A 24,132-nucleotide genomic window follows, 5' to 3' on the forward strand; every position below is an offset into this window, starting at 1 on the left:
TGGGAATATTTATGTTAAGTGAAAGTGGTGCAAAAATGGCGCTCGATGTTTGTTTTCGGCAATACAAAATTAATGTGACTGTTTTGGTTAGAAAATGTGTTTTTCCAGATCTGAAAACTGATTATTAAGCTTCATAATCTTGTGATTCTGTCATTTCTAAGTCTGTTTTTCTTTTGCTTTCTTAAAGGAATCTATGCATTATTGGATTGAATGCATTCAGTTCTGCAGGAATGAAGGTAAAATCATGTTTTTTTTCATCTGATATGTTGTTGTGTTGAAATCTTGTGGGAGAATATTAGATTTTATTGTCCAGGAATATTGTGCATCTTAAGTAGAAAGTTGCTGTCCATGTTGAAATGGGCGTTTATTCAATATGCTCAATACAATATAGATATTTCATTGGACTAAATGCATGGGAAGCTTGCATACTGTTTTGGTAAAAACTTTTAAATAATTGATTCAATGGAAGCATCGCAATTGGATGTTCTATTTTTCAAGCATTTGCCTTTAGGGGGCTTAATGTCAAGTCATTGGGGGCATTATAGTATATAAAAAGAACATTTCAGATGGACTTAAATAATTTGCATGAATACGCTACCGCCTTGTGGACTACACAGGCAATTACATTGGAAATTATTTTCGACTCAGTACTGCCGTCCTGTGGCCAAAATATGTAAAACCGAGTGAGTGCACTAATGCAATTGAGTCTTTATTCTTTGTATATTATAACACAATTTAAAGATTAAAGTTCTCAGAAAGATTATATGGGCATTAAATCGTGGGTGGAGTTGCATTTGTTCCACTAAATGATCAAAGAAATGTATTATGAGCATAGACATTGGAAAGGTTCACTTAGTTCCTGAACGTCACACAGTGCAGTGATATGATGCCGTCGCGTCTGTCAGGTCAATACAAACGGGGGTGACAAAAATGTTTTTTCATTTATTGACGATGAATTTGCAGCAAATGTAGACACAAACAAAGAGATGCGTAAATGGGTTCCAACTCAGCGGCTCTACATGCTCACTGAATCTTTTAGCCGCATGCAAAAATCAGGCAAAATGTAAATAGTGTGGCGGAGGGATACAAAACACCACGGCACAACATGGCCGTCACCTCCGTCATGTCCTCTCCCGTGGGGCCGAACCGTTCTAGCGTAATGCCAGCCTATTGGCCCACGTGCAGCTGGCCTCGGTCTCTCATTGGCCTGCGTATACGTCCGTTAAAATCTGATGTCAATGACGTCGGTCGTACGCTGCTTTCACGGTATCGCCTTGGTGGACTGTATAGTTACTTAAAACATGAAATTGAATAAAATGTCGCGGATTCTTGCACATCGAGTCACCACTCAAGCGTAATCGAACCGATGAATCTTCACTAAGAAGTATCCCGTCACGTCAGACGTATCTCACGTGGGCTTTTAATCGGCAATATTTGAGGGTAAGTGGAGTGATACATTTCCTTCCTGCGTCTTTCCCCCCCACCGCAACGCCGCTGCTTGCTTGCTCTGCTTCTTGAAATCTCCTTAATTTCTTAGCCAAGCCATACGTGTCGATCCTTCACCCCCGCGAGCTCGTTTTTAGCCATCGAAAGTTGTTATTGTGGGCATGAAAGTAAAAAAGTGCGTGATCGCCGAGATGGAAAGGAAAGGAAGGCAATGGCTGTCGGACGGGGCTCGTTATGAAGAGATTGTCTAATGGCCTCGATTCCAGTCGCTTGATCGGTTTCCCCCTCTCCCTGACTAAGCTGCCCGTCTTAAGTTATTCAAATATGTCCTAAAAATCCCATGCATCTGGCTTGTGTTGTGTCCACTGGGCCTGTCTTGTCTCCTATCTGTCAAAGGACAATCCCAAAAGGAGACCCCCCCCCTCCTCCAAGCCCCCTACAACGACATGACCAGTCCACACTAGAATGAAAATCAAAATTAATCATTGGAGATATTCGAAAACAACTAAACAATTAAAAACGTTTTTTTTGTTCAAAGCTCATCCAGCTCATGGCTTATTGCTGCCCTTGAGGCTTTACTGGGGTTGCTTTGGTATTTACCTGGATTGGATTTGATGAGATTTGTTATTGTTGTTGTTGCTATAGGTATACTTCTGAGTTTGCGTGTGTACATTTTGAATGTTTTTGGAATCCACTCTAGAGTACTTTGGAGGATTTCAGTAAGAGCATTCAAATAGCATATCTAGTGGGCTTCTACAAGATGAGCGATCTACTTTGGTTCATGACACAATTATCTGAACTTGAACTTTGCTTTCTTTAAGTCATATGCACAGTTTACAGTCCAGCACAGCTCATTTCTGGCTTTTTATAGGCACTGAATGGCATGTCTTTTGGTGTAATTATGTCCTAATGCAATGGGGATATACCTAGTTTATTTTTAATTTTTTTTTAAATGTGAGCATTTGTCTTGACTGATCTTAATGGAGATTGTAGCATTTTTTAAATTTATTTTTAATAATTAGCTTGTTATGGTTTTCTGGAAATACAAAATGGCAAATGTTAGAATGGGCACATTGGATGACATTTGTATCTACTTGAAAAGAGTTTGTGAAATGAATTGTGCGCCACAGCGGAGCTGCCAAATAATTTTTTTACGTCACAAAAGTCCCCTTTGAGAAGTGTAATGTTCTTCCTCACAGTCATTGATTATGATTGGGCCGCCGCCGCGGGCAAATGTTTCATGCCTCTACGGGAAAATCCCCATTGGCTCTCACGCAGACGCCGCCGAGCTCAACGCTATTGCGGCAAATAAACACGAGAGAGAGCGCAGAGCAGGAAACAATTGCTCCGTAAGTGTGCGAGTCTGCGTGTTTTTTTCATTGGCACATTTTATTGGCTAGTGCGTAATCCACTCAAAGGTCAGTGGCACTAATGAGCTCATTCTACAAGAGGCAGATGAAGACCCTCGGCGTGATTGCGTCCTCTTCATCAAGCTCGCTTGAGCATCACTTGGCTGATTTAACCCATTTGAACGTGCCGTAATAAAGCAAATAAGCCCCCCTGTTCCCCTCCCGCCTATTTGGAAATAAGTCAGTCAAAAATGATGTATTTTCAAATTATATTGCAAGAAGAATGCTTTGTCAAAAATGACCTTATGAGCCCTATGATAGCAATCCATAGATCTATACATAAAAAAAACAATTTAACATCCCTGCTTTTAAAAGCTGATTATATCAATATGTAAAAACGGTCTACATTTTAACTATGGCAGTTTAAATATGAACATTTTCCACAAGTTGGAACAGAAAATGGTTTAATACACTCAGCTTTGACTCTAAATGGGCTTTTTTTCCCTTCAGGTGTCCCAACAAAAAAATCTGAAAATTCACTAGTAACAAAAAACTTTATTATTTTTTTTATAATCTACAATTTAGATTTCCTAAATCAGAGCTCTAAGGCATATGTTGTAGTCCAAAAAACATTTTCCTTGAAACAATTTCAAACTAGCATTTGTGATAGCGCACTGCATTAACTCTTGCATCTTAAGTAGCAGCCTGGCTATTGAAAGGCAAACTTGAAGATGATTGGTTCCTCTCTTCCCGCAGGTGAGGAGCGACGCCCTCTTCCATCCTCTCCGGCGCTTTCCACTCCGCCCGTCCGTCACTTCACCTTCAAGCTGGCCAGAGAAATGCGCCAGCGCCGCTCTGGTTCTCCGCCGCCTTCCCGCGTCTGACGTCTGACGACCAGAATCTCAGAAAAGCCCGCCGAGAGCTCGCGGGGCTCCAGAGAAAGCCTACATACCCCCCAACCCCCTGACCCTTCTTCACTCGTCTCCACCGCCGCTAAGCACCATGGGTAGGAAAAAGATTCAGATTCAGCGGATCACCGACGAAAGAAACAAGCAGGTAAAGGGACGCAGATTGAGACCGTTAGCCACGTTAGCAATGTAGCCACATTAAAGTCCAATTGTGCTTTTTTTGGACCATTCCCAGGTGACCTTCACCAAGCGCAAGTTTGGCCTGATGAAGAAAGCGTACGAACTGAGCGTGCTGTGCGACTGCGAGATCGCCCTCATCATCTTCAACCACGCCAACAAGCTCTTCCAGTACGCCAGCACCGACATGGACAAGGTTCTGCTCAAGTATACCGAGTACAACGAGCCTCACGAGAGCCGCACCAACGCCGACATTATCGAGACTCTGCGAAAGAAAGGCTTTAACGGTTGCGACAGTCCGGAACCCGACGGCGACGACTCGGTGGATCAGAGTCCCCTGAATGACGACAAGTTCCGCAAGACCACAGAGGACCTGGACGTCCTCTTTAAGCGCTACGGAGTGAGTGCCAAAACAGGCTAGGCTAGGCTAAGCTAAGCTAGGCTCTTATACGTTTGTGCTTTGAAACACGGCAGCAGTCCACGGCTCCCCCGCAGACCTTCAGCATGCCAGTTACGGTGCAGGCGTCCAATCCCAGCCCGCTGCAGTTCAGCAATCCCGGTAACGCCTTGGTAACTACCTCCTACGTGACGGCGTCGTCGCTCGCCGACACCCACCTGCTGTCGCCGCAGCAACCGCCTCCTCCCAGGAACACCGTGTCTCCCGGGTTGCCGCAGCGACCGGCCAGCGCAGGTGAGACCAGACGCTTGGACGCTAAGCATTTTGCTATTTATTTTAGCCAAGTTAGCCTTAAAAATATTTGATGTCTAAATGATTCAAGCTAACGTAGCCCTCCATTGTTTGTGTGTGTGGTCCTGACTATGGATTTTTTATCTGAACAGGTGCACTTCTGGGAGGCGACTTGAATAATTCAAACGGCGGCTGTCCCAGTCCAGTCCGTAAGTAGCCTGTTGGTTTTCCTCTCCAAATGGCGCTAGCTAGCTAGCTTAGCCCCGACGGATGTTTTTGCGCAGCTAACGGCTACGCCAGCGCCAGGGCTTCGCCGGGCCTCCTCTCCGTCTCCAACGGCAACAGCTTGGGCAAGGCGGCCCCGGCCAAGTCGCCCCCACCGCCCCCGGCCGCCGGCCCCCAGGTGGCCGGCGGCCGCAAGCCGGACCTCCGCGTCATCACCTCTCAGGGCGGGAAGAGCCTCATGCAGATGGTAAGCATTCATCCTTTTATTATTGAATTATTATGATTTTTTTTGGTCGTTTAGCCATTTTGCTAGTTTCCAGGTAGCATCTTTTTTTGAGCCCGACTCTTTGCGCTTGCATGCAGCCAAAAGCTAGCCCCCTATCTTCCTCCCTGGACTACTCTCTTGCAAATTTCTTTTCATTTCTCTGTTACCGCCCTTTTGCAGACAGAGGATGAGCTGGACTTGGTCAATGAGGTGAATGTCCACACGTTAGCATGGTCCCCGTAGAAGAAGACGCTGCTTGCGTTTCGTTCTCGTCTTTATTTGTGCCCCTTTGGTTTGGTTTAAGCGGCCATTTGTCAGGATGATCCTCACAGTGTGACTGCATGCCATTGAGGCCTCGTGAGCGTCTTGCTCTGATGTCTAGCCATCGTGATTTTCATGATCCGTCACCACCTGGCAAAAGTAAACCAGTACAGTGCACCCTCGCAATGTAGTGTAAAATAAAAAGATTCCCAGTTACAATCTTAAATAGACCCCAAAAATGATCTCTATGTACATATCTACATGTCAGATTTTGGGTGGAGATTTTAAATCCTAAAATATTAGTTGTGAAGACATCCAGTTCCAGATCAATTGGATATTTAGCGCTCTCAATAATGCAATTGGCCTACCCTTGCTACTCATGTCAGGGCGCCATTTTGGATCCTATTCAGTATGCTGAGGGTTCACTGTACTCTTTCTTGTCAGCAAACATTGAAGCGCGCCTCCGCATGGCATGAAATTGTCCGACATCTTCCTCGACACGTGCTTAAAAAAAATTCTCTTTTTTTTTTTTGGACAGAATGCTCAACGTCTGGCAGTGGGCGCCCAGGTGACCCAGGTGGCCCAGACCCTCAGCACGCCAGTAGTGTCAGTGGCCACACCCAGTTTACTGGCACAAGGGCTGCCATTCTCGGCCATGCCCACGGCCTACAACACAGGTGAGCTAAAAAAAATGTGTAAAAAATTCAAATTAACTTGTCTCTCCCGGCCAGGCTACCCATTTTTTCTCCCTCTCCACCAGAGTACCAGCTAACGAGCGCCGACATCACGGCGCTTAACGCCCTGGCGTCTCCGGGCGGCTTGCTACCCGCTGGTGTGGCGTCGTGGCAACCTCAGCAACAGCCACCGCCGCCATTGCCGCAGCAGTCGCAGCAAATCAACTTGGCGTCGCTCAGCAACTTGGTGTAAGTCATCTCTCTTGGCTTTTTTAGATTTTAGCCTTTCTTCCCGAGTGGCCGGCGTTTGTTCATTTTCACACGTGGCAGAAAACGTCTTTTGGTGGAGCGAGTCCCCCTCGTTATTGTTTTCGGGCTGCTAGGCGGCTCCTCTTGAAGTGTACTCTTGTCCTCTTGTCGCCATGCAGCATGTGGGGTGTGGACAAACAGAGCAGCGAGCTGTCTAGCCAAGTTTCCAGTCTGGCTGCCAATCTGAGGTGAACTAGTCTATCTGTGTGTGTGTGTGTTGTGTGTATGTGTCCAACGTGAATGTGTGTCAAAACGGCGTCAGTGAAGACTCGACCCAAACATTGATTTCCCCTTTAAAAAATGAATTCAATCCATTTTGAAAAGCCAACGTTTAGCCCTCGTCAAACAATCCTTGGTATTGTTTGTGTTTGTGTCCGCCCGTTAAGTTGTCCCGTCATCCCGTTGGAAACGTTGTGGCTGTTTTTTGCTCGTCCTGTGTAGAGATAGGAAGAGTCTAGTCTTCTTTTCAAATACATCATGGAGGACATTATTGCATTGTGGTTGATCCACGCGTAATAATGTCCAGTCTGCCATTTTAAGAAGCTTTTGAGAAGCTCCAACCTTTTGTTTTCTTCCCCTACAGTCTGGGCTCTTCGTCCAACCTGCTCTTGGGTAGAGATGAGTGGTTGGGCCGGTACTGTATCCTGCTTTCCTTTATTTTTCCTCCTCCCCACTGTCTGTTTTCATGTCCACTCCTTTGGCCGAAACACCCCCTCCCCCAAGGATATTTCTTGTGTGTGTATTGGAACTAATGCATTTGGCTTGTGTGATGTTTTAGTAGTGTGAGCTCACTGGAAGGATAAGTTGAGTTGGACATGCATGTGTCGTCACTCTATTCGTGCCACGCGGCTGCTGCCTTTGAGCATGGCATTTTTGGCGCAGAAATTATTGGGCGGAATTGGAATTTGTGCCTGAAAAATGAGACATTGCCCAAATTTGGACATGCTTCAAAAAGGTACTCAATCATATTCGTCTTTTCTATTTTTGCACGCCAACGTTAGCATTGCGTTAGCATTTGCGCTTTCACTTCCGGAACCGTTTATTATTATTATATATTTTTTGTGCGTTCGCCACCGGGTCCTTGAATGCATCACAGGCTTGTTGAAAATGTCTGGTTGGTGTTTCTCCCGTTTGTGTCTTTTTGAATATGACTTGGCCAACCCTGACGTACGCTTGTGTTTCCTCCGGCCAGGCCCGTGGCGCACATACCTCAAGGCGCCACCTTGACGGTCAACACCAGCGGCGGCGTCAGCATCAAGTCGGAGCCCGTGTCGCCGGGCCGGGAACGGAGCACCCCATGTCCTCCCCCGGCGCCGCCGCCATCGTCGTCATCATCCTCCGGCGTCTCCCTGACGGCGCCGCCCCAGTACCCGGGTTCGCTTCTGTGCCTGGAGCCGCCCACGGGACGCTCGCCCGCCGACAGCGTGAGCAGCAACGCCAGCTCCTTCGAAGGCAGCGAACGTGAAGACACGGGCGGCGGCGGTGGTGGCGGCGGCGGCCCGAGCCACAACAACCCCGGCGGCGCCATGGCGGGGCAGGGCCGTTCTGACTTCAGCCCCTCGCCGGAACAAGAAGGAGGCAACATCAAGAGGATGAGATTGGACGCCTGGGTGACCTAAGCGGGGATTGGCGGAGACCGGCGCCGCCAGGCGGGAAGGTTGGGACCACACTTAAACACATCACGTCACGTCGCACACGCCACACGTGAGTGAGGACATTAAATATAGCGATGCCTCGCCGCTGGCTTCTTTTTTTTTTGTTTCAAAGATTTTAGCCTGGGTTTATTCTGGCCAAACATATTTGCAAGCGTTTTTGGTACTTGGAGATGTTTTAACTTTAATTCAAAAGGCTTCTTCAATTGGAAATGTCAATAAATGACCATTATGGGCCGATAACGTTGCCACAAACCAGCTAAGTTAAGACACTATAGCCACAATAGTGTAGTTGTTTTCTCATGAACTTTTACAATTGGAGAATAGGCAATCCAGTCCAATCCAGTCCAGACCAGACCGGACCGGCTCACAACACGAGAATTTTCCAGGTAAACAAAGCCTCTCGAATTAAGGTAAAAAAACATCAGTCGAGTCTCCTCCACAAACTTTCTTCTTTTGCGCGGATGTCGTTTGTCCGTGTCAAAAGACCACGTGACTTTTTGGTTGTTGTTGTTTTCCAACGCCGTCTTGTCCTCGGAATGCCAAAGGAAAGCCACAATCCTTCCCAAGGTGCGTCCCTTTGTAAGAAAAGTCGCCCTGAGCTAACCAGCTAAGCCCCCCTAACCTTCTCCAAAGTGAACGGACGTCGTTTTCTATATTTCTACCGCTTCCGTTGGCTTTTTGGCTTCAAGTACGTGTATGTACATAGGAGTATATTTGCATAGATTTTGCTAGCTAGCCCTGAAACAAAACACACACAAAAACCCACAAAAAAAGTCGACTCAGTGGATCTGTCCGCTATTATTATTATTATTATTCTTATTCTAAATAAGCGTGACGTTGATATGTTTGGGTAGCGTACCCCACTTAGCACCTGCTCGGTCGTGTTGTCGTCATTTCTGCTACACATTAGCACACACACACACACACACATCACCACTGCCCTTCACGTTAGCCTCGCTTATCATATCTAGACACATTTATTATTATTATCCCTTTTTCTACAGCAATCGGTGAAGTCGACAGATCGTTTGATGTCATTTTTAATAGGAATTGGTTGCGTCGCCATCATTTCAGTGTGAATGTGTGTGTGTGCACAAGTTATTTAGTCGAAATAGACCCGTTCTGACCCCAAATAGTCCCCCTTACACACACACATTTGTAACACGCCTAATTGTATGCGGTCACTTGACTGTTAAGCCCACGCGTGAACTGGCTCGGTGTTGTAACACTTCAAAAAAAGAACAAGAAAGCTGAGCTTTAAAATGTTAACCTTTATTATGACTGTTATTGCATTATCACAGATTCCACCTTTTTAAAAACACTTTGTTTAAAGCATTAGGACGTCAGAGTCCTCATCACTGAAAAATAGCAGGATAGGTATGTTGAGTTTGGATTGGACAATCAGAAAACATGTTTAGAGATGAATTTATAGTCTAATCTTGTGAAGGAATGTGACTATTTAGAGGGGGGAACAAACCGTTTAAGTTTTTAAATGCATCTCAATCAAATGTGGAGATTACATGGTTTACATTGCAACTGTTTTAGAGTAGAATCTCGGCTTTTGGGAGCTTTTATTCACCATTTGGAATACATGCTTTTCATTGCTAGAAATTATTTGTGGATTGTTTTTTGAAATCTTTGCACGAGTAAGACACATTAAATATCGGCGATATGTGGCTCCATCAAAATCGTTGGGTCGAAATATAGCACTTGTCTAATATATAAAGATGTATCAAAATATTGGGATAGCACTTCTTCTGGACAAATGTACACAATTTGACTGCTGCAGCTAATGTGTTATGCTTAGGTGAAACAGAATTACTTCCAAAAAAATGTAAGTATTTTTACATTGTGGATGTGCAAAGCTTTCTCTTTTTCAGGAATAAAGTCTCTGAGTAACTAGAGAGGGTGAGTGGCACTTACTACCCTATGTCATAATGGTCAAAAAACGACATAGTTACCTATGTCGTTGTTTCCAAAAAACGACATAGTAACCTATGTCGTTTTTCCCCAAAAACACGACATAGTAACCTATGTCGTTTTTTTGGGAAAAAACGACATAGGTTACTATGTCGTTTTTTTGGGAAAAAACGACATAGTAACCTATGTCGTTTTTTGGGGGAAAAACGACATAGGTTACTATCTCGTTTTTTCCCAAAAAAACGACATAGGTTACTATGTCGTTTTTTCCCAAAAAACGACATAGTAACCTATGTCGTTTTTATGGGAAAAAACGACATAGGTTACTATGTTGTTTTTTCCCATAAAAACGACATAGGTTACTATGTCGTTTTTTGGAAAAAACGACATGTTACTAAACTCAACTTAAACCTAGAGAAATTGAAAGATCCATAGCATGTGTTCAAGACGCGCGAGGTCAAAAGACAATCTGGTGATGCGATTAGTGGGTTCAAAACACTAAGACAAAGTCAACATTTTGTTTTGTAAGCAATTTCTTTGCAGCTCTGCAGCCCCTCCACCCACTTTCCACACGGAAATTAGCAAATGCAATAAAAGCAACCGACGTACCAGTGAAATGCTGCAATTTTCATCCAGATATAGAATATATTTATAGAGACAAATTGGTGGAATTTGTGCTCGGGCGATGCTCGGAACGATGTAGCAAAATCCAAAATACTAAAGATGAAATTTATAGCTAATATAATGTGTTGAGCTAGTCTGCTATGGGTTTTGATGTAAAAGATGATGTTTTGCCGTTTTGTTCTTTCTTGAACGATGATATACAGTTTGTGTATATTTTCATATACAAAAGTATGCACTGATGTTATTGAAATTCTATACCGCTTTTACAGAAAGTGTTTGTTGTACCAAAGTATCCGAGTCCCTTGAAACCTCCTTTTTGCGTATGTTTTACTGTATTTTATATATTAAATGACAAATGGAGTGAAGTTCAATCGTGTCCTTACATGTTTTTATCGGGAAAAAAATGATTGGAGTAGTAACAAGAGTTATTTACAGCGGCTTTTTAAGACGAACAACGTTTTACAAAATGATCGCTCTATTTTAGTTGGAAGAAAAGGAAAAGAAATGGCTTTGTAACATCGTAACCTATGTTGTTTTTTTTTTGTTGAAAAAAACGACAGTAACCTATGTCGTTTTTTGTTTGGAAAAAACGACATAGGTTACTATGTCGTTTTTTTGGGAAAAAACGACATAGGTTACTATGTCGTTTTTTTGGGAAAAAACGACATAGGTTACTATGTCGTTTTTTTGGGAAAAAACGACATAGGTTACTATGTCGTTTTTTTGGGAAAAAACGACATAGGTTACTATGTCGTTTTTATGGGAAAAAACGACATAACCTATGTCGGTTTTTATGGGAAAAAACGACATAGGTTAGTTACTATGTCGTTTTTTTGGGAAAAAAACGACATGGGTTACTATGTCGTTTTTATGGGAAAAAACAACATAGGTTACTATGTCGTTTTTATGGGAAAAACGACATAGGTTACTATGTAACCTATGTCGTTTTTATGGGAAAAAACGACATACTAACCTATGTCGTTTTTATGGGAAAAAACGACATACTAACCTATGTCGTTTTTTCCCATAAAAACGACATACTAACCTATGTCGTTTTTTCCCATAAAAACGACATACTAACCTATGTCGTTTTTTCCCATAAAAACGACATACTAACCTATGTCGTTTTTTCCCATAAAAACGACATACTAACCTATGTCGTTTTTTCCCATAAAAACGACATACTAACCTATGTCGTTTTTTCCCATAAAAACGACATACTAATCTATGTCGTTTTTTCCGATAAAAACGACATACTAACCTATGTCGTTTTTTCCCATAAAAACGACATACTAACCTATGTCGTTTTTATGGGAAAAAACGACATACTAACCTATGTCGTTTTTATGGGAAAAAACGACATACTAACCTATGTCGTTTTTTCCCATAAAAACGACATACTAACCTATGTCGTTTTTATGGGAAAAAAACGACATACTAACCTGTCGTTTTTTCCCATAAAAACGACATACTAACCTATGTCGTTTTTTCCCATAAAAATGACATACTAACCTATGTCGTTTTTTCCCATAAAAACGACATACTAACCTATGTCGTTTTTTCCCATAAAAACGACATACTAACCTATGTCGTTTTTTCCCATAAAAACGACATACTAACCTATGTCGTTTTTTCCATAAAAACGACATACTAACCTATGCCGTTTTTTCCCATAAAAACGACATACTAACTCATGTCGTTTTTTCCCATAAAAACGACATACTAACCTATGTCGTTTTTTCCCATAAAAACGACATACTAACCTATGTCGTTTTTATGGGAAAAAACGACATACTAACCTATGTCGTTTTTTCCCATAAAAACGACATACTAACCTATGTCGTTTTTTCCCATAAAAACGACATACTATGTCGTTTTTATGGGAAAAAATGACATACTAACCTATGTCGTTTTTTCCCATAAAAACGACATACTAACCTATGTCGTTTTTTCCCATAAAAACGACATACTAACCTATGTCGTTTTTTCCCATAAAAACGACATACTAACCTATGTCGTTTTTTCCCATAAAAACGACATACTAACCTATGTCGTTTTTTCCCATAAAAACGACATACTAACCTATGTCGTTTTTTCCCATAAAAACGACATACTAACCTATGTCGTTTTTTCCCATAAAAACGACATACTAACCTATGTCGTTTTTTCCCATAAAAACGACATACTAACCTATGTCGTTTTTATGGGAAAAAAACGACATACTAACCTGTCGTTTTTTCCCATAAAAACGACATACTAACCTATGTCGTTTTTTCCCATAAAAATGACATACTAACCTATGTCGTTTTTTCCCATAAAAACGACATACTAACCTATGTCGTTTTTTCCCATAAAAACGACATACTAACCTATGTCGTTTTTTCCCATAAAAACGACATACTAACCTATGTCGTTTTTTCCATAAAAACGACATACTAACCTATGTCGTTTTTTCCCATAAAAACGACATACTAACTCATGTCGTTTTTTCCCATAAAAACGACATACTAACCTATGTCGTTTTTTCCCATAAAAACGACATACTAACCTATGTCGTTTTTATGGGAAAAAACGACATACTAACCTATGTCGTTTTTTCCCATAAAAACGACATACTAACCTATGTCGTTTTTTCCCATAAAAACGACATACTATGTCGTTTTTATGGGAAAAAATGACATACTAACCTATGTCGTTTTTTCCCATAAAAACGACATACTAACCTATGTCGTTTTTTCCCATAAAAACGACATACTAACCTATGTCGTTTTTTCCCATAAAAACGACATACTAACCTATGTCGTTTTTTCCCATAAAAACGACATACTAACCTATGTCGTTTTTTCCCATAAAAACGACATACTAACCTATGTCGTTTTTTCCCATAAAAACGACATACTAACCTATGTCGTTTTTTCCCATAAAAACGACATACTAACCTATGTCGTTTTTTCCCATAAAAACGACATACTAACCTATGTCGTTTTTTCCCATAAAAACGACATACTAACCTATGTCGTTTTTTCCCATAAAAACGACATACTAACCTATGTCGTTTTTTCCCATAAAAACGACATACTAACCTATGTCGTTTTTTCCCATAAAAACGACATACTAACCTATGTCGTTTTTTCCCATAAAAACGACATACTAACCTATGTCGTTTTTTCCCATAAAAACGACATACTAACCTATGTCGTTTTTTCCCATAAAAACGACATACTAACCTATGTCGTTTTTTCCCATAAAAACGACATACTAACCTATGTCGTTTTTTCCCATAAAAACGACATACTAACCTATGTCGTTTTTTCCCATAAAAACGACATACTAACCTATGTCGTTTTTATGGGAAAAAATGACATACTAACCTATGTCGTTTTTTCCCATAAAAACGACATACTAACCTATGTCGTTTTTTCCCATAAAAACGACATACTAACCTATGTCGTTTTTTCCCATAAAAACGACATACTAACCTATGTCGTTTTTTCCCATAAAAACGACATACTAACCTATGTCGTTTTTTCCCATAAAAACGACATACTAACCTATGTCATTTTTTTCCCATAAAAACGACATACTAACCTATGTCGTTTTTTCCCATAAAAACGACATACTAACCTATGTCGTTTTTTCCCATAAAAACGACATACTAACCTATGTCGTTTTTATGGGAAAAAACGACATACTAACCTATGTCGTTTTTATGGGAAAAAACGACATACTAACCTATGTCGTTTTTTCCCATAAAAACGACATACTAACCTATGTCGTTTTTATGGGAAAAAAACGACATACTAACCTATGTCGTTTTTTCCCATAAAAACGACATACTAACCTATGTCGTTTTTTCCCATAAAAACGACATACTAACCTATGTCGTTTTTTCCCATAAAAACGACATACTAACCTATGTCGTTTTTTCCCATAAAAACGACATACTAACCTATGTCGTTTTTTCCCATAAAAACGACATACTAACCTATGTCGTTTTTTCCCATAAAAACGACATACTAACCTATGTCGTTTTTTCCCATAAAAACGACATACTAACCTATGTCGTTTTTTCCCATAAAAACGACATACTAACCTATGTCGTTTTTTCCCATAAAAACGACATACTAACCTATGTCGTTTTTTCCCATAAAAACGACATACTAACCTATGTCGTTTTTTCCCATAAAAACGACATACTAACCTATGTCGTTTTTTCCCATAAAAACGACATACTAACCTATGTCGTTTTTTCCCATAAAAACGACATACTAACCCATGTTGTTTTTTCCCATAAAAATGACATACTAACCCATGTAGTTTTTTCCCATAAAAACGACATACTAACCTATGTCGTTTTTTCCCATAAAAACGACATACTAACCTATGTCGTTTTTTCCCATAAAAACGACATACTAACCTATGTCGTTTTTTCCCATAAAAACGACATACTAACCTATGTCGTTTTTTCCCATAAAAACGACATACTAACCTATGTCGTTTTTTCCCATAAAAACGACATACTAACCTATGTCGTTTTTATGGGAAAAAACGACATACTAACCTATGTCGTTTTTATGGGAAAAAACGACATACTAACCTATGTCGTTTTTTCCCATAAAAACGACATACTAACCTATGTCGTTTTTATGGGAAAAAAACGACATACTAACCTATGTCGTTTTTTCCCATAAAAACGACATACTAACCTATGTCGTTTTTTCCCATAAAAACGACATACTAACCTATGTCGTTTTTTCCCATAAAAACGACATACTAACCTATGTCGTTTTTTCCCATAAAAACGACATACTAACCTATGTCGTTTTTTCCCATAAAAACGACATACTAACCTATGTCGTTTTTTCCCATAAAAACGACATACTAACCTATGTCGTTTTTTCCCATAAAAACGACATACTAACCTATGTCGTTTTTTCCCATAAAAACGACATACTAACCTATGTCGTTTTTTCCCATAAAAACGACATACTAACCTATGTCGTTTTTATGGGAAAAATGACATACTAACCTATGTCGTTTTTTCCCATAAAAACGACATACTAACCTATGTCGTTTTTTCCCATAAAAACGACATTTTAACCTATGTCGTTTTTTCCCATAAAAACGACATACTAACCTATGTCGTTTTTTCCCATAAAAACGACATACTAACCTATGTCGTTTTTATGGGAAAAAATGACATACTAACCTATGTCGTTTTTTCCCATAAAAACGACATACTAACCTATGTCGTTTTTTCCCATAAAAACGACATACTAACCTATGTCGTTTTTTCCCATAAAAACGACATACTAACCTATGTCGTTTTTTCCCATAAAAACGACATACTAACCTATGTCGTTTTTTCCCATAAAAACGACATACTAACCTATGTCGTTTTTTCCCATAAAAACGACATACTAACCTATGTCGTTTTTTCCCATAAAAACGACATACTAACCTATGTCGTTTTTTCCCATAAAAACGACATACTAACCTATGTCGTTTTTTCCCATAAAAACGACATACTAACCTATGTCGTTTTTTCCCATAAAAACGACATACTAACCTATGTCGTTTTTTCCCATAAAAACGACATACTAACCTATGTCGTTTTTTCCCATAAAAACGACATACTAACCTATGTCGTTTTTATGGGAAAAAATGACATACTAACCTATGTCGTTTTTTCCCATAAAAACGACATACTAACCTATGTCGTTTTTTCCCATAAAAACGACATACTAACCTATGTCGTTTTTTCCCATAAAAACGACATACTAACCTATGTCGTTTTTTCCCATAAAAACGACATACTAACCTATGTCGTTTTTTCCCATAAAAACGACATACTAACCTATGTCGTTTTTTCCCATAAAAACGACATACTAACCTATGTCGTTTTTTCCCATAAAAACGACATACTAACCTATGTCGTTTTTTCCCATAAAAACGACATACTAACCTATGTCGTTTTTTCCCATAAAAACGACATACTAACCTATGTCGTTTTTTCCCATAAAAACGACATACTAACCTATGTCGTTTTTTCCCATAAAAACGACATACTAACCTATGTCGTTTTTTCCCATAAAAACGACATACTAACCTATGTCGTTTTTTCCCATAAAAACGACATACTAACCTATGTCGTTTTTTCCCATAAAAACGACATACTAACCTATGTCGTTTTTATGGGAAAAAATGACATACTAACCTATGTCGTTTTTTCCCATAAAAACGACATACTAACCTATGTCGTTTTTTCCCATAAAAACGACATACTAACCTATGTCGTTTTTTCCCATAAAAACGACATACTAACCTATGTCGTTTTTTCCCATAAAAACGACATACTAACCTATGTCGTTTTTATGGGAAAAAACGACATACTAACCTATGTCGTTTTTTCCCATAAAAACGACATACTAACCTATGTCGTTTTTTCCCATAAAAACGACATACTAACCTATGTCGTTTTTTCCCATAAAAACGACATACTAACCTATGTCGTTTTTTCCCATAAAAACGACATACTAACCTATGTCGTTTTTATGGGAAAAAATGACATACTAACCTATGTCGTTTTTTCCCATAAAAACGACATACTAACCTATGTCGTTTTTTCCCATAAAAACGACATACTAACCTATGTCGTTTTTTCCCATAAAAACGACATACTAACCTATGTCGTTTTTTCCCATAAAAACGACATACTAACCTATGTCGTTTTTTCCCATAAAAACGACATACTAACCTATGTCGTTTTTTCCCATAAAAACGACATACTAACCTATGTCGTTTTTTCCCATAAAAACGACATACTAACCTATGTCGTTTTTATGGGAAAAATGACATACTAACCTATGTCGTTTTTTCCCATAAAAACGACATACTAACCTATGTCGTTTTTTCCCATAAAAACGACATACTAACCTATGTCGTTTTTTCCCATAAAAACGACATACTAACCTATGTCGTTTTTTCCCATAAAAACGACATACTAACCTATGTCGTTTTTTCCCATAAAAACGACATACTAACCTATGTCGTTTTTATGGGAAAAAACAACATACTAACCTATGTCGTTTTTTCCCATAAAAACGACATACTAACCTATGTCGTTTTTTCCCATAAAAACGACATACTAACCTATGTCGTTTTTTCCCATAAAAACGACATACTAACCTATGTCGTTTTTTCCCATAAAAACGACATACTAACCTATGTCATTTTTTTCCCATAAAAACGACATACTAACCTATGTCGTTTTTTCCCATAAAAACGACATACTAACCTATGTCGTTTTTTCCCATAAAAACGACATACTAACCTATGTCGTTTTTTCCCATAAAAACGACATACTAACCTATGTCGTTTTTTCCCATAAAAACGACATACTAACCTATGTCGTTTTTTCCCATAAAAACGACATACTAACCTATGTCATTTTTTTCCCATAAAAACGACATACTAACCTATGTCGTTTTTTCCCATAAAAACGACATACTAACCTATGTCGTTTTTTCCCATAAAAACGACATACTAACCTATGTCGTTTTTTCCCATAAAAACGACATACTAACCTATGTCGTTTTTTCCCATAAAAACGACATACTAACCTATGTCGTTTTTTCCCATAAAAACGACATACTAACCTATGTCGTTTTTTCCCATAAAAACGACATACTAACCTATGTCGTTTTTCCCATAAAAACGACATACTAACCTATGTCGTTTTTTCCCATAAAAACGACATACTAACCTATGTCGTTTTTTCCCATAAAAACGACATACTAACCTATGTCGTTTTTATGGGAAAAATGACATACTAACCTATGTCGTTTTTTCCCATAAAAACGACATACTAACCTATGTCGTTTTTTCCCATAAAAACGACATACTAACCTATGTCGTTTTTTCCCATAAAAACGACATACTAACCTATGTCGTTTTTTCCCATAAAAACGACATACTAACCTATGTCGTTTTTTCCCATAAAAACGACATACTAACCTATGTCGGTTTTTCCCATAAAAACGACATACTAACCTATGTCGTTTTTTCCCATAAAAACGACATACTAACCTATGTCGTTTTTTCCCATAAAAACGACATACTAACCTATGTCGTTTTTTCCCATAAAAACGACATACTAACCTATGTCGTTTTTTCCCATAAAAACGACATACTAACCTATGTCGTTTTTTCCCATAAAAACGACATACTAACCTATGTCGTTTTTTCCCATAAAAACGACATACTAACCTATGTCGTTTTTATGGGAAAAATGACATACTAACCTATGTCGTTTTTTCCCATAAAAACGACATACTAACCTATGTCGTTTTTTCCCATAAAAACGACATACTAACCTATGTCGTTTTTTCCCATAAAAACGACATACTAACCTATGTCGTTTTTTCCCATAAAAACGACATACTAACCTATGTCGTTTTTTCCCATAAAAACGACATACTAACCTATGTCGTTTTTATGGGAAAAAACAACATACTAACCTATGTCGTTTTTTCCCATAAAAACGACATACTAACCTATGTCGTTTTTTCCCATAAAAACGACATACTAACCTATGTCGTTTTTTCCCATAAAAACGACATACTAACCTATGTCGTTTTTTCCCATAAAAACGACATACTAACCTATGTCATTTTTTTCCCATAAAAACGACATACTAACCTATGTCGTTTTTTCCCATAAAAACGACATACTAACCTATGTCGTTTTTTCCCATAAAAACGACATACTAACCTATGTCGTTTTTTCCCATAAAAACGACATACTAACCTATGTCGTTTTTTCCCATAAAAACGACATACTAACCTATGTCATTTTTTTCCCATAAAAACGACATACTAACCTATGTCGTTTTTTCCCATAAAAACGACATACTAACCTATGTCGTTTTTTCCCATAAAAACGACATACTAACCTATGTCGTTTTTTCCCATAAAAACGACATACTAACCTATGTCGTTTTTTCCCATAAAAACGACATACTAACCTATGTCGTTTTTTCCCATAAAAACGACATACTAACCTATGTCGTTTTTTCCCATAAAAACGACATACTAACCTATGTCGTTTTTTCCCATAAAAACGACATACTAACCTATGTCGTTTTTTCCCATAAAAACGACATACTAACCTATGTCGTTTTTTCCCATAAAAACGACATACTAACCTATGTCGTTTTTTCCCATAAAAACGACATACTAACCTATGTCGTTTTTTCCCATAAAAACGACATACTAACCTATGTCGTTTTTTCCCATAAAAACGACATACTAACCTATGTCGTTTTTTCCCATAAAAACGACATACTAACCTATGTCGTTTTTTCCCATAAAAACGACATACTAACCTATGTCGTTTTTTCCATAAAAACGACATACTAACCTATGTCGTTTTTTCCCATAAAAACGACATACTAACCTATGTCGTTTTTATGGGAAAAATGACATACTAACCTATGTCGTTTTTTCCCATAAAAACGACATACTAACCTATGTCGTTTTTTCCCATAAAAACGACATACTAACCTATGTCGTTTTTTCCCATAAAAACGACATACTAACCTATGTCGTTTTTTCCCATAAAAACGACATACTAACCTATGTCGTTTTTTCCCATAAAAACGACATACTAACCTATGTCGTTTTTTCCCATAAAAACGACATACTAACCTATGTCGTTTTTATGGGAAAAAACGACATAGGTTAGTATGTCGTTTTTATGGGAAAAAACGACATAGGTTACTATGTCGTTTTTACCCAAAAAAACGACATAGGTTACTATGTCGTTTTATTGGAAAAAACGACATAGTAACCTATTTCGTTATTTTTGGAAAAACATTAAAAGACCGACTGTTGTTGAGACCAACCTAAAATCCTTAGGGTAGCAAGAATTCTGGATGTGCCAACCGGGATTTGAACCTAGGACTCCAGCATTGAGAGGCTATCGTCCTAACAGCATGCGACACGGTGACACATACATTCTCCAGTTACTCAAACTTTATTGGTGAAAAAGGAGGAAGGAAAGCTTTGTAACACAATGTAAAAACACTTACAATTTGTTTAAATGCTTCTGTTCCATCTGACACCCACATTACCTGTGGCAGACATTGTTTGTGAATTAGTACTACAACATTGATGCAGAAGGTGGAGTTGAACCCAGGACCATCATGGACATTGGGTTGCGAGGCCAACGTTCTTACTGCTGACGCCACTGAGCCACTCTGTTGACTAGTGACTAACATACCTTTTTCTCCTAAAAAAGAGAAAGATTGACTTTAGTACATGCACAATGTCAAAACATTTTCATTTTGTTTAGGTCAGGTATGTCCAAGTCCGATCCTGGTGAGCTTTTCTTACCCAGTCTGCTTTCCACGTCGCCCTCCACCAACACACTGGCACCAAATCATCAGGATCGGTAAGTTGTCGGTATTGGGAACAGCTTGCTGATGAAATGATCATTTGATTCAGGTGTGCTAGAGGAGGGAGATCTGGAAAACAGACTGGATAGCGGCTCTTCAGGACCAGATTCAGCCACCCCCCGTTTAAGTGACCTGCAAGTGAGGAGAAAGCAGTTTAGAAAATGAATGAATGCATTGGTTAACAATGATCCGAGTCCCTTGAAACCTCCTTTTTGCGTATGTTTTACTGTATTTTATATATTAAATGACAAATGGAGTGAAGTACAATCGTGTGCTAGCATGTTTTTATTGGGAAAAAAATGATTGGAGTAGTAACAAGAGTTATTTACAGCAGCTTTTTAAGACGTACGACGTTTTACAAAATGATCACTCTACTTTAGTTGGAAGAAAAGGAAAAAAATGGCTTTGTGTTGCCTTCCCACCTGGCACTGAAGTCAGCCCCACGATCGCTGCTTGGGCGGCGGGGCCGCCACGGGCGGCTCCACGTCGAAGACGGCGTCGGTTCCCGTGGAGGAGCAGATCAGGTAGACGTTGGCGGCCAGCATCACCAATATGGGGAAGAAGGACAGTCCCAAGCCCAGGCCGCGGATGCAGCTGCCTAGCGATATGCACAGCCAGTAGATCAACCTGTGAGGGGACAAACAAGCGGGTCAATCCTTAGATTCCAATTGGACATTTTGAAAATACACCCTTACTATCTACTAAAATGTGCCTTTTTGTAACACTTGACGTCAAAGAGTCATTTCAAAACAACATTTTACTATACTCCAACAGCAGTTATTATTAAAAATATCTTTTTTAGCCATGTCTGTCCTGTTTTATCAGCTAATCAACTCACTTTGGTTAGGCCAGATTGGTTCATCTTTAAAATGTGTTAAGCCTATTATTGATGACAAGCACCACTTTTCACGCTGTTTAGTAAAGGTGCCTGAAATTTTGAAAGGACGGTTCAAGCTAGTGGCTTTAACATCTAAACAGGCTACATTTCCACGTCCCATTGGCGACAGTACCTTCCAAAGACGAAAACAATGGTGAGCAGCGGCACGATTTTGACGTGGTCGTGGCCGAGGTAAGACGCCAAAACGGCCAGCTGCAGGAAGTAGAGGAGGAAGAGCTCCGCCGACTGACTGACGTAATGCTCGTGCACGGACACCTTGGGGTTGGGCGTCGGGTTCTGGAAGCGCGCTTTTACTTCGCCGTAGCGAACCCTGGCCACGCCTTGAACCACCAGACCTGTGTAGGCAAACACCAACAGATTAATTCACTCGAGTCCCGAGAAAAGACGAGAACCTCGCTCACCTAGCATGATGGGCACCGAGGCGAAGACGGCACAGCGCAGCGTGTACACCACCCTGTCGGGGGCGCCGCCCATCAGCGGGGAGTCAAAGGGCAGCAGGGCGTACCCTCCCCAGACCAGGAAGGGGAAAATTAGCGCCGCCGCAGCCGTCCACAAGGCCAGTTTCAACTTCTCGCTGCACACGTCGCTCCAATCTACGGAAGAGAACACAACAGGTTGCCACGCCTTCATTTTTTGGCGGCGTTTGCTCGGGTTTACGTCACTCACAGATTTTCTCCTTAGATTGGTTCAGCTCGGGGTCAAAGTGTGGCGTTTCTTTGTAGTCGTCTCGGTCCACGTCCACCTCCACGTCCATTCGGCTCTCCTGAGGGGCCACCTCGCTGGACGCCCGCCGCAAGATTTTCACCCGCGGCGTGACAACGGCGGCCCCTTTTTCGGGCACCCAAAGGGACTCGTGTAGGATTTCTTTTTCGTCGTGGGCTAGCACGCTGCCGTCGTCTTCGTCGTCTCCCTCGCCGCCGGCGTCGTCGTCATCTTGGTCTCCCTCGCCGCCGGCATCTCTCCACCCGTCGGCCTCGGGTGCGCTACGGCGCCACTCGGATTGGGTGGGCCCCAGGACCTCCCCCTCGGGGTCCACGTCGTCTCGCTTCTTCTCTCGGTCGCCGGGCCACGGCAGGGTGACGTCGTCGGCGCCGGGGAGCTTTTCGCCATCTTCCGGTCTTTCGTTTTCTTCCTCCTTGAATTCAGGCAGAACTGCGGGGGGCGGCGACAGGAGCGCCGTCTCCTCGCCGGGCACCTGACCGGACATTTTGAGGAGCTCGGGGAAAAAGGCCAGAGTTTGTCTCAATATGAAAAGGTCACGAGGAAGACGCCCTCCATGGGCTCAGCGGCATCCTTTAGATTCCCTGTGGAAAGAATACGGTTTCAAGTTGAAGTCTGGAATTCATCGCAATGCAAAGTTATTAAAAAAGAAGCAATCTTACAGGCCACGTTCAATGTGAAATTCTTCATATTGCTTTGATTTGTTAGGGAGGCGCTGAAAATATTGGACGAGTTTTAAACTTCTCCAAATGCAACACTGCCATCTATGAGTGACTAAGGGTGACGTCTCCCTCAAAACAATTATAGCATCCAAAGTAGAACTTTCATTAAAGAAACTACAAATGTGTGGTTTGACTGGTTAAATATGCCAAGAAATCGCCCCAATAAATAACTAGTGAGCACATATTTACACTAACATGGTTAAGGCGTTAACTTTTTGACTTCCAAGGGCATAAACGTAGGTTACGATGACTAATAACTAAAGAAGGCAAAATAGGATTACATTTAATTTTGATGACGAAAGAGGACGGCTTGGGACAGCCCGTCTGGATTTCTTCGCCAATAACATGTTTTTACTGCACTCTTGTCACTTATTTCGATAAACGAGATACGATAAACAACATTTCTTCAGTGGAAAATATCATTGCGGGGACAGTTTAAGCAGATTGTACTACATACAACGCACCTATTTAGCCGTATCGGAGAAAGTGCGCTAGCTAACTAGCACCACCAAAGGAATGTAAAGTTTCGATTTATTCGGCCAACTTTCACACAAAATCACCTTGAATATGTTGTAATACTTCACTCACCTCTTTGTCGTTCAGCTTGTACACGGCAATTTGATAATACCTGAGGCAAAATATAGCTTTATCTTTCAGAAAGATTTAACTTTTCGTCGACACAAAGCGGAAATACAAAAAGTTTGCCAGGTGTGGCAGGTGCACATAATGAGGATAGTCACAACCCAAACCCATCGACAGGAGGTTCCACTCGGTCTTTTTCGCTCAACATATTAGTACATTAAAATATCTAAATTCATTAGAAAATGAACCTAAT

At 40.5% G+C, this 24,132-nt stretch overlaps 2 protein-coding genes across 6 annotated transcripts; one reads left to right on the top strand and one right to left on the bottom strand.

Moving 5' to 3' along the window:
* Window positions 1-1,223: 1,223 nt before the first annotated feature.
* LOC144214786 (myocyte-specific enhancer factor 2D homolog) lies at window positions 1,224-9,859 on the top strand. Of its 4 annotated transcripts, XM_077743447.1 has the most exons (12): window positions 1,224-1,440; window positions 3,552-3,851; window positions 3,939-4,280; window positions 4,355-4,571; window positions 4,721-4,777; window positions 4,853-5,040; window positions 5,239-5,268; window positions 5,858-5,996; window positions 6,080-6,242; window positions 6,422-6,490; window positions 6,886-6,936; window positions 7,495-9,859. In XM_077743447.1, exons 2-12 carry the CDS (start codon window positions 3,798-3,800, stop codon window positions 7,919-7,921), a joined length of 1,737 nt encoding a protein of 578 aa, XP_077599573.1. In that variant the 5' UTR covers window positions 1,224-1,440; window positions 3,552-3,797; the 3' UTR covers window positions 7,922-9,859. The 4 variants fall into 4 exon arrangements, with proteins under 4 accessions (XP_077599573.1, XP_077599575.1, XP_077599574.1 ...); XM_077743449.1 differs by lacking the exon at window positions 6,886-6,936 and having other exon boundaries at window positions 1,225-1,440; XM_077743448.1 differs by lacking the exon at window positions 5,239-5,268 and having other exon boundaries at window positions 1,225-1,440.
* Window positions 9,860-20,517: 10,658 nt separating this feature from the next.
* Window positions 20,518-24,057, bottom strand: tmem79a (transmembrane protein 79a). 2 transcript variants are annotated; one of them, XM_077742853.1, is made up of 6 exons: window positions 23,886-24,056; window positions 22,522-23,159; window positions 22,257-22,448; window positions 21,968-22,190; window positions 21,380-21,584; window positions 20,518-20,791 (listed from the first exon to the last, which is right to left on the bottom strand). In XM_077742853.1, exons 2-5 carry the CDS (start codon window positions 23,060-23,062, stop codon window positions 21,392-21,394), a joined length of 1,149 nt encoding a protein of 382 aa, XP_077598979.1. In that variant the 5' UTR covers window positions 23,063-23,159; window positions 23,886-24,056; the 3' UTR covers window positions 20,518-20,791; window positions 21,380-21,391. The 2 variants fall into 2 exon arrangements, with proteins under 2 accessions (XP_077598979.1, XP_077598981.1); XM_077742855.1 differs by lacking the exon at window positions 20,518-20,791 and adding an exon at window positions 20,891-21,089 and having other exon boundaries at window positions 23,886-24,057.
* Between the last annotated feature and the right edge of the window lie 75 nt (window positions 24,058-24,132).

Source organism: Stigmatopora nigra, chromosome 21 (genome assembly GCF_051989575.1).
Source record: "Stigmatopora nigra isolate UIUO_SnigA chromosome 21, RoL_Snig_1.1, whole genome shotgun sequence".
NCBI lineage: Eukaryota > Metazoa > Chordata > Actinopteri > Syngnathiformes > Syngnathidae > Stigmatopora > Stigmatopora nigra.

Bases quoted from the DNA above. Each gene is read 5' to 3' on its own strand.
- LOC144214786 (XM_077743447.1), top strand. From the start codon at position 3,798: ATGGGTAGGAAAAAGATTCAGATTCAGCGGATCACCGACGAAAGAAAC. The intron at 4,572-4,720 runs GTGAGACCAGAC...TTATCTGAACAG, and splicing joins GCAGCGACCGGCCAGCGCAG to GTGCACTTCTGGGAGGCGAC. The intron at 6,491-6,885 runs GTGAACTAGTCT...CTTCCCCTACAG, and splicing joins AGTCTGGCTGCCAATCTGAG to TCTGGGCTCTTCGTCCAACC.
- tmem79a (XM_077742853.1), bottom strand. From the start codon at position 23,062: ATGTCCGGTCAGGTGCCCGGCGAGGAGACGGCGCTCCTGTCGCCGCCC. The intron at 22,191-22,256 runs GTGAGCGAGGTT...TTGCCTACACAG, and splicing joins CTCGGTGCCCATCATGCTAG to GTCTGGTGGTTCAAGGCGTG. The intron at 21,585-21,967 runs GTACTGTCGCCA...GTCCCCTCACAG, and splicing joins ATTGTTTTCGTCTTTGGAAG to GTTGATCTACTGGCTGTGCA.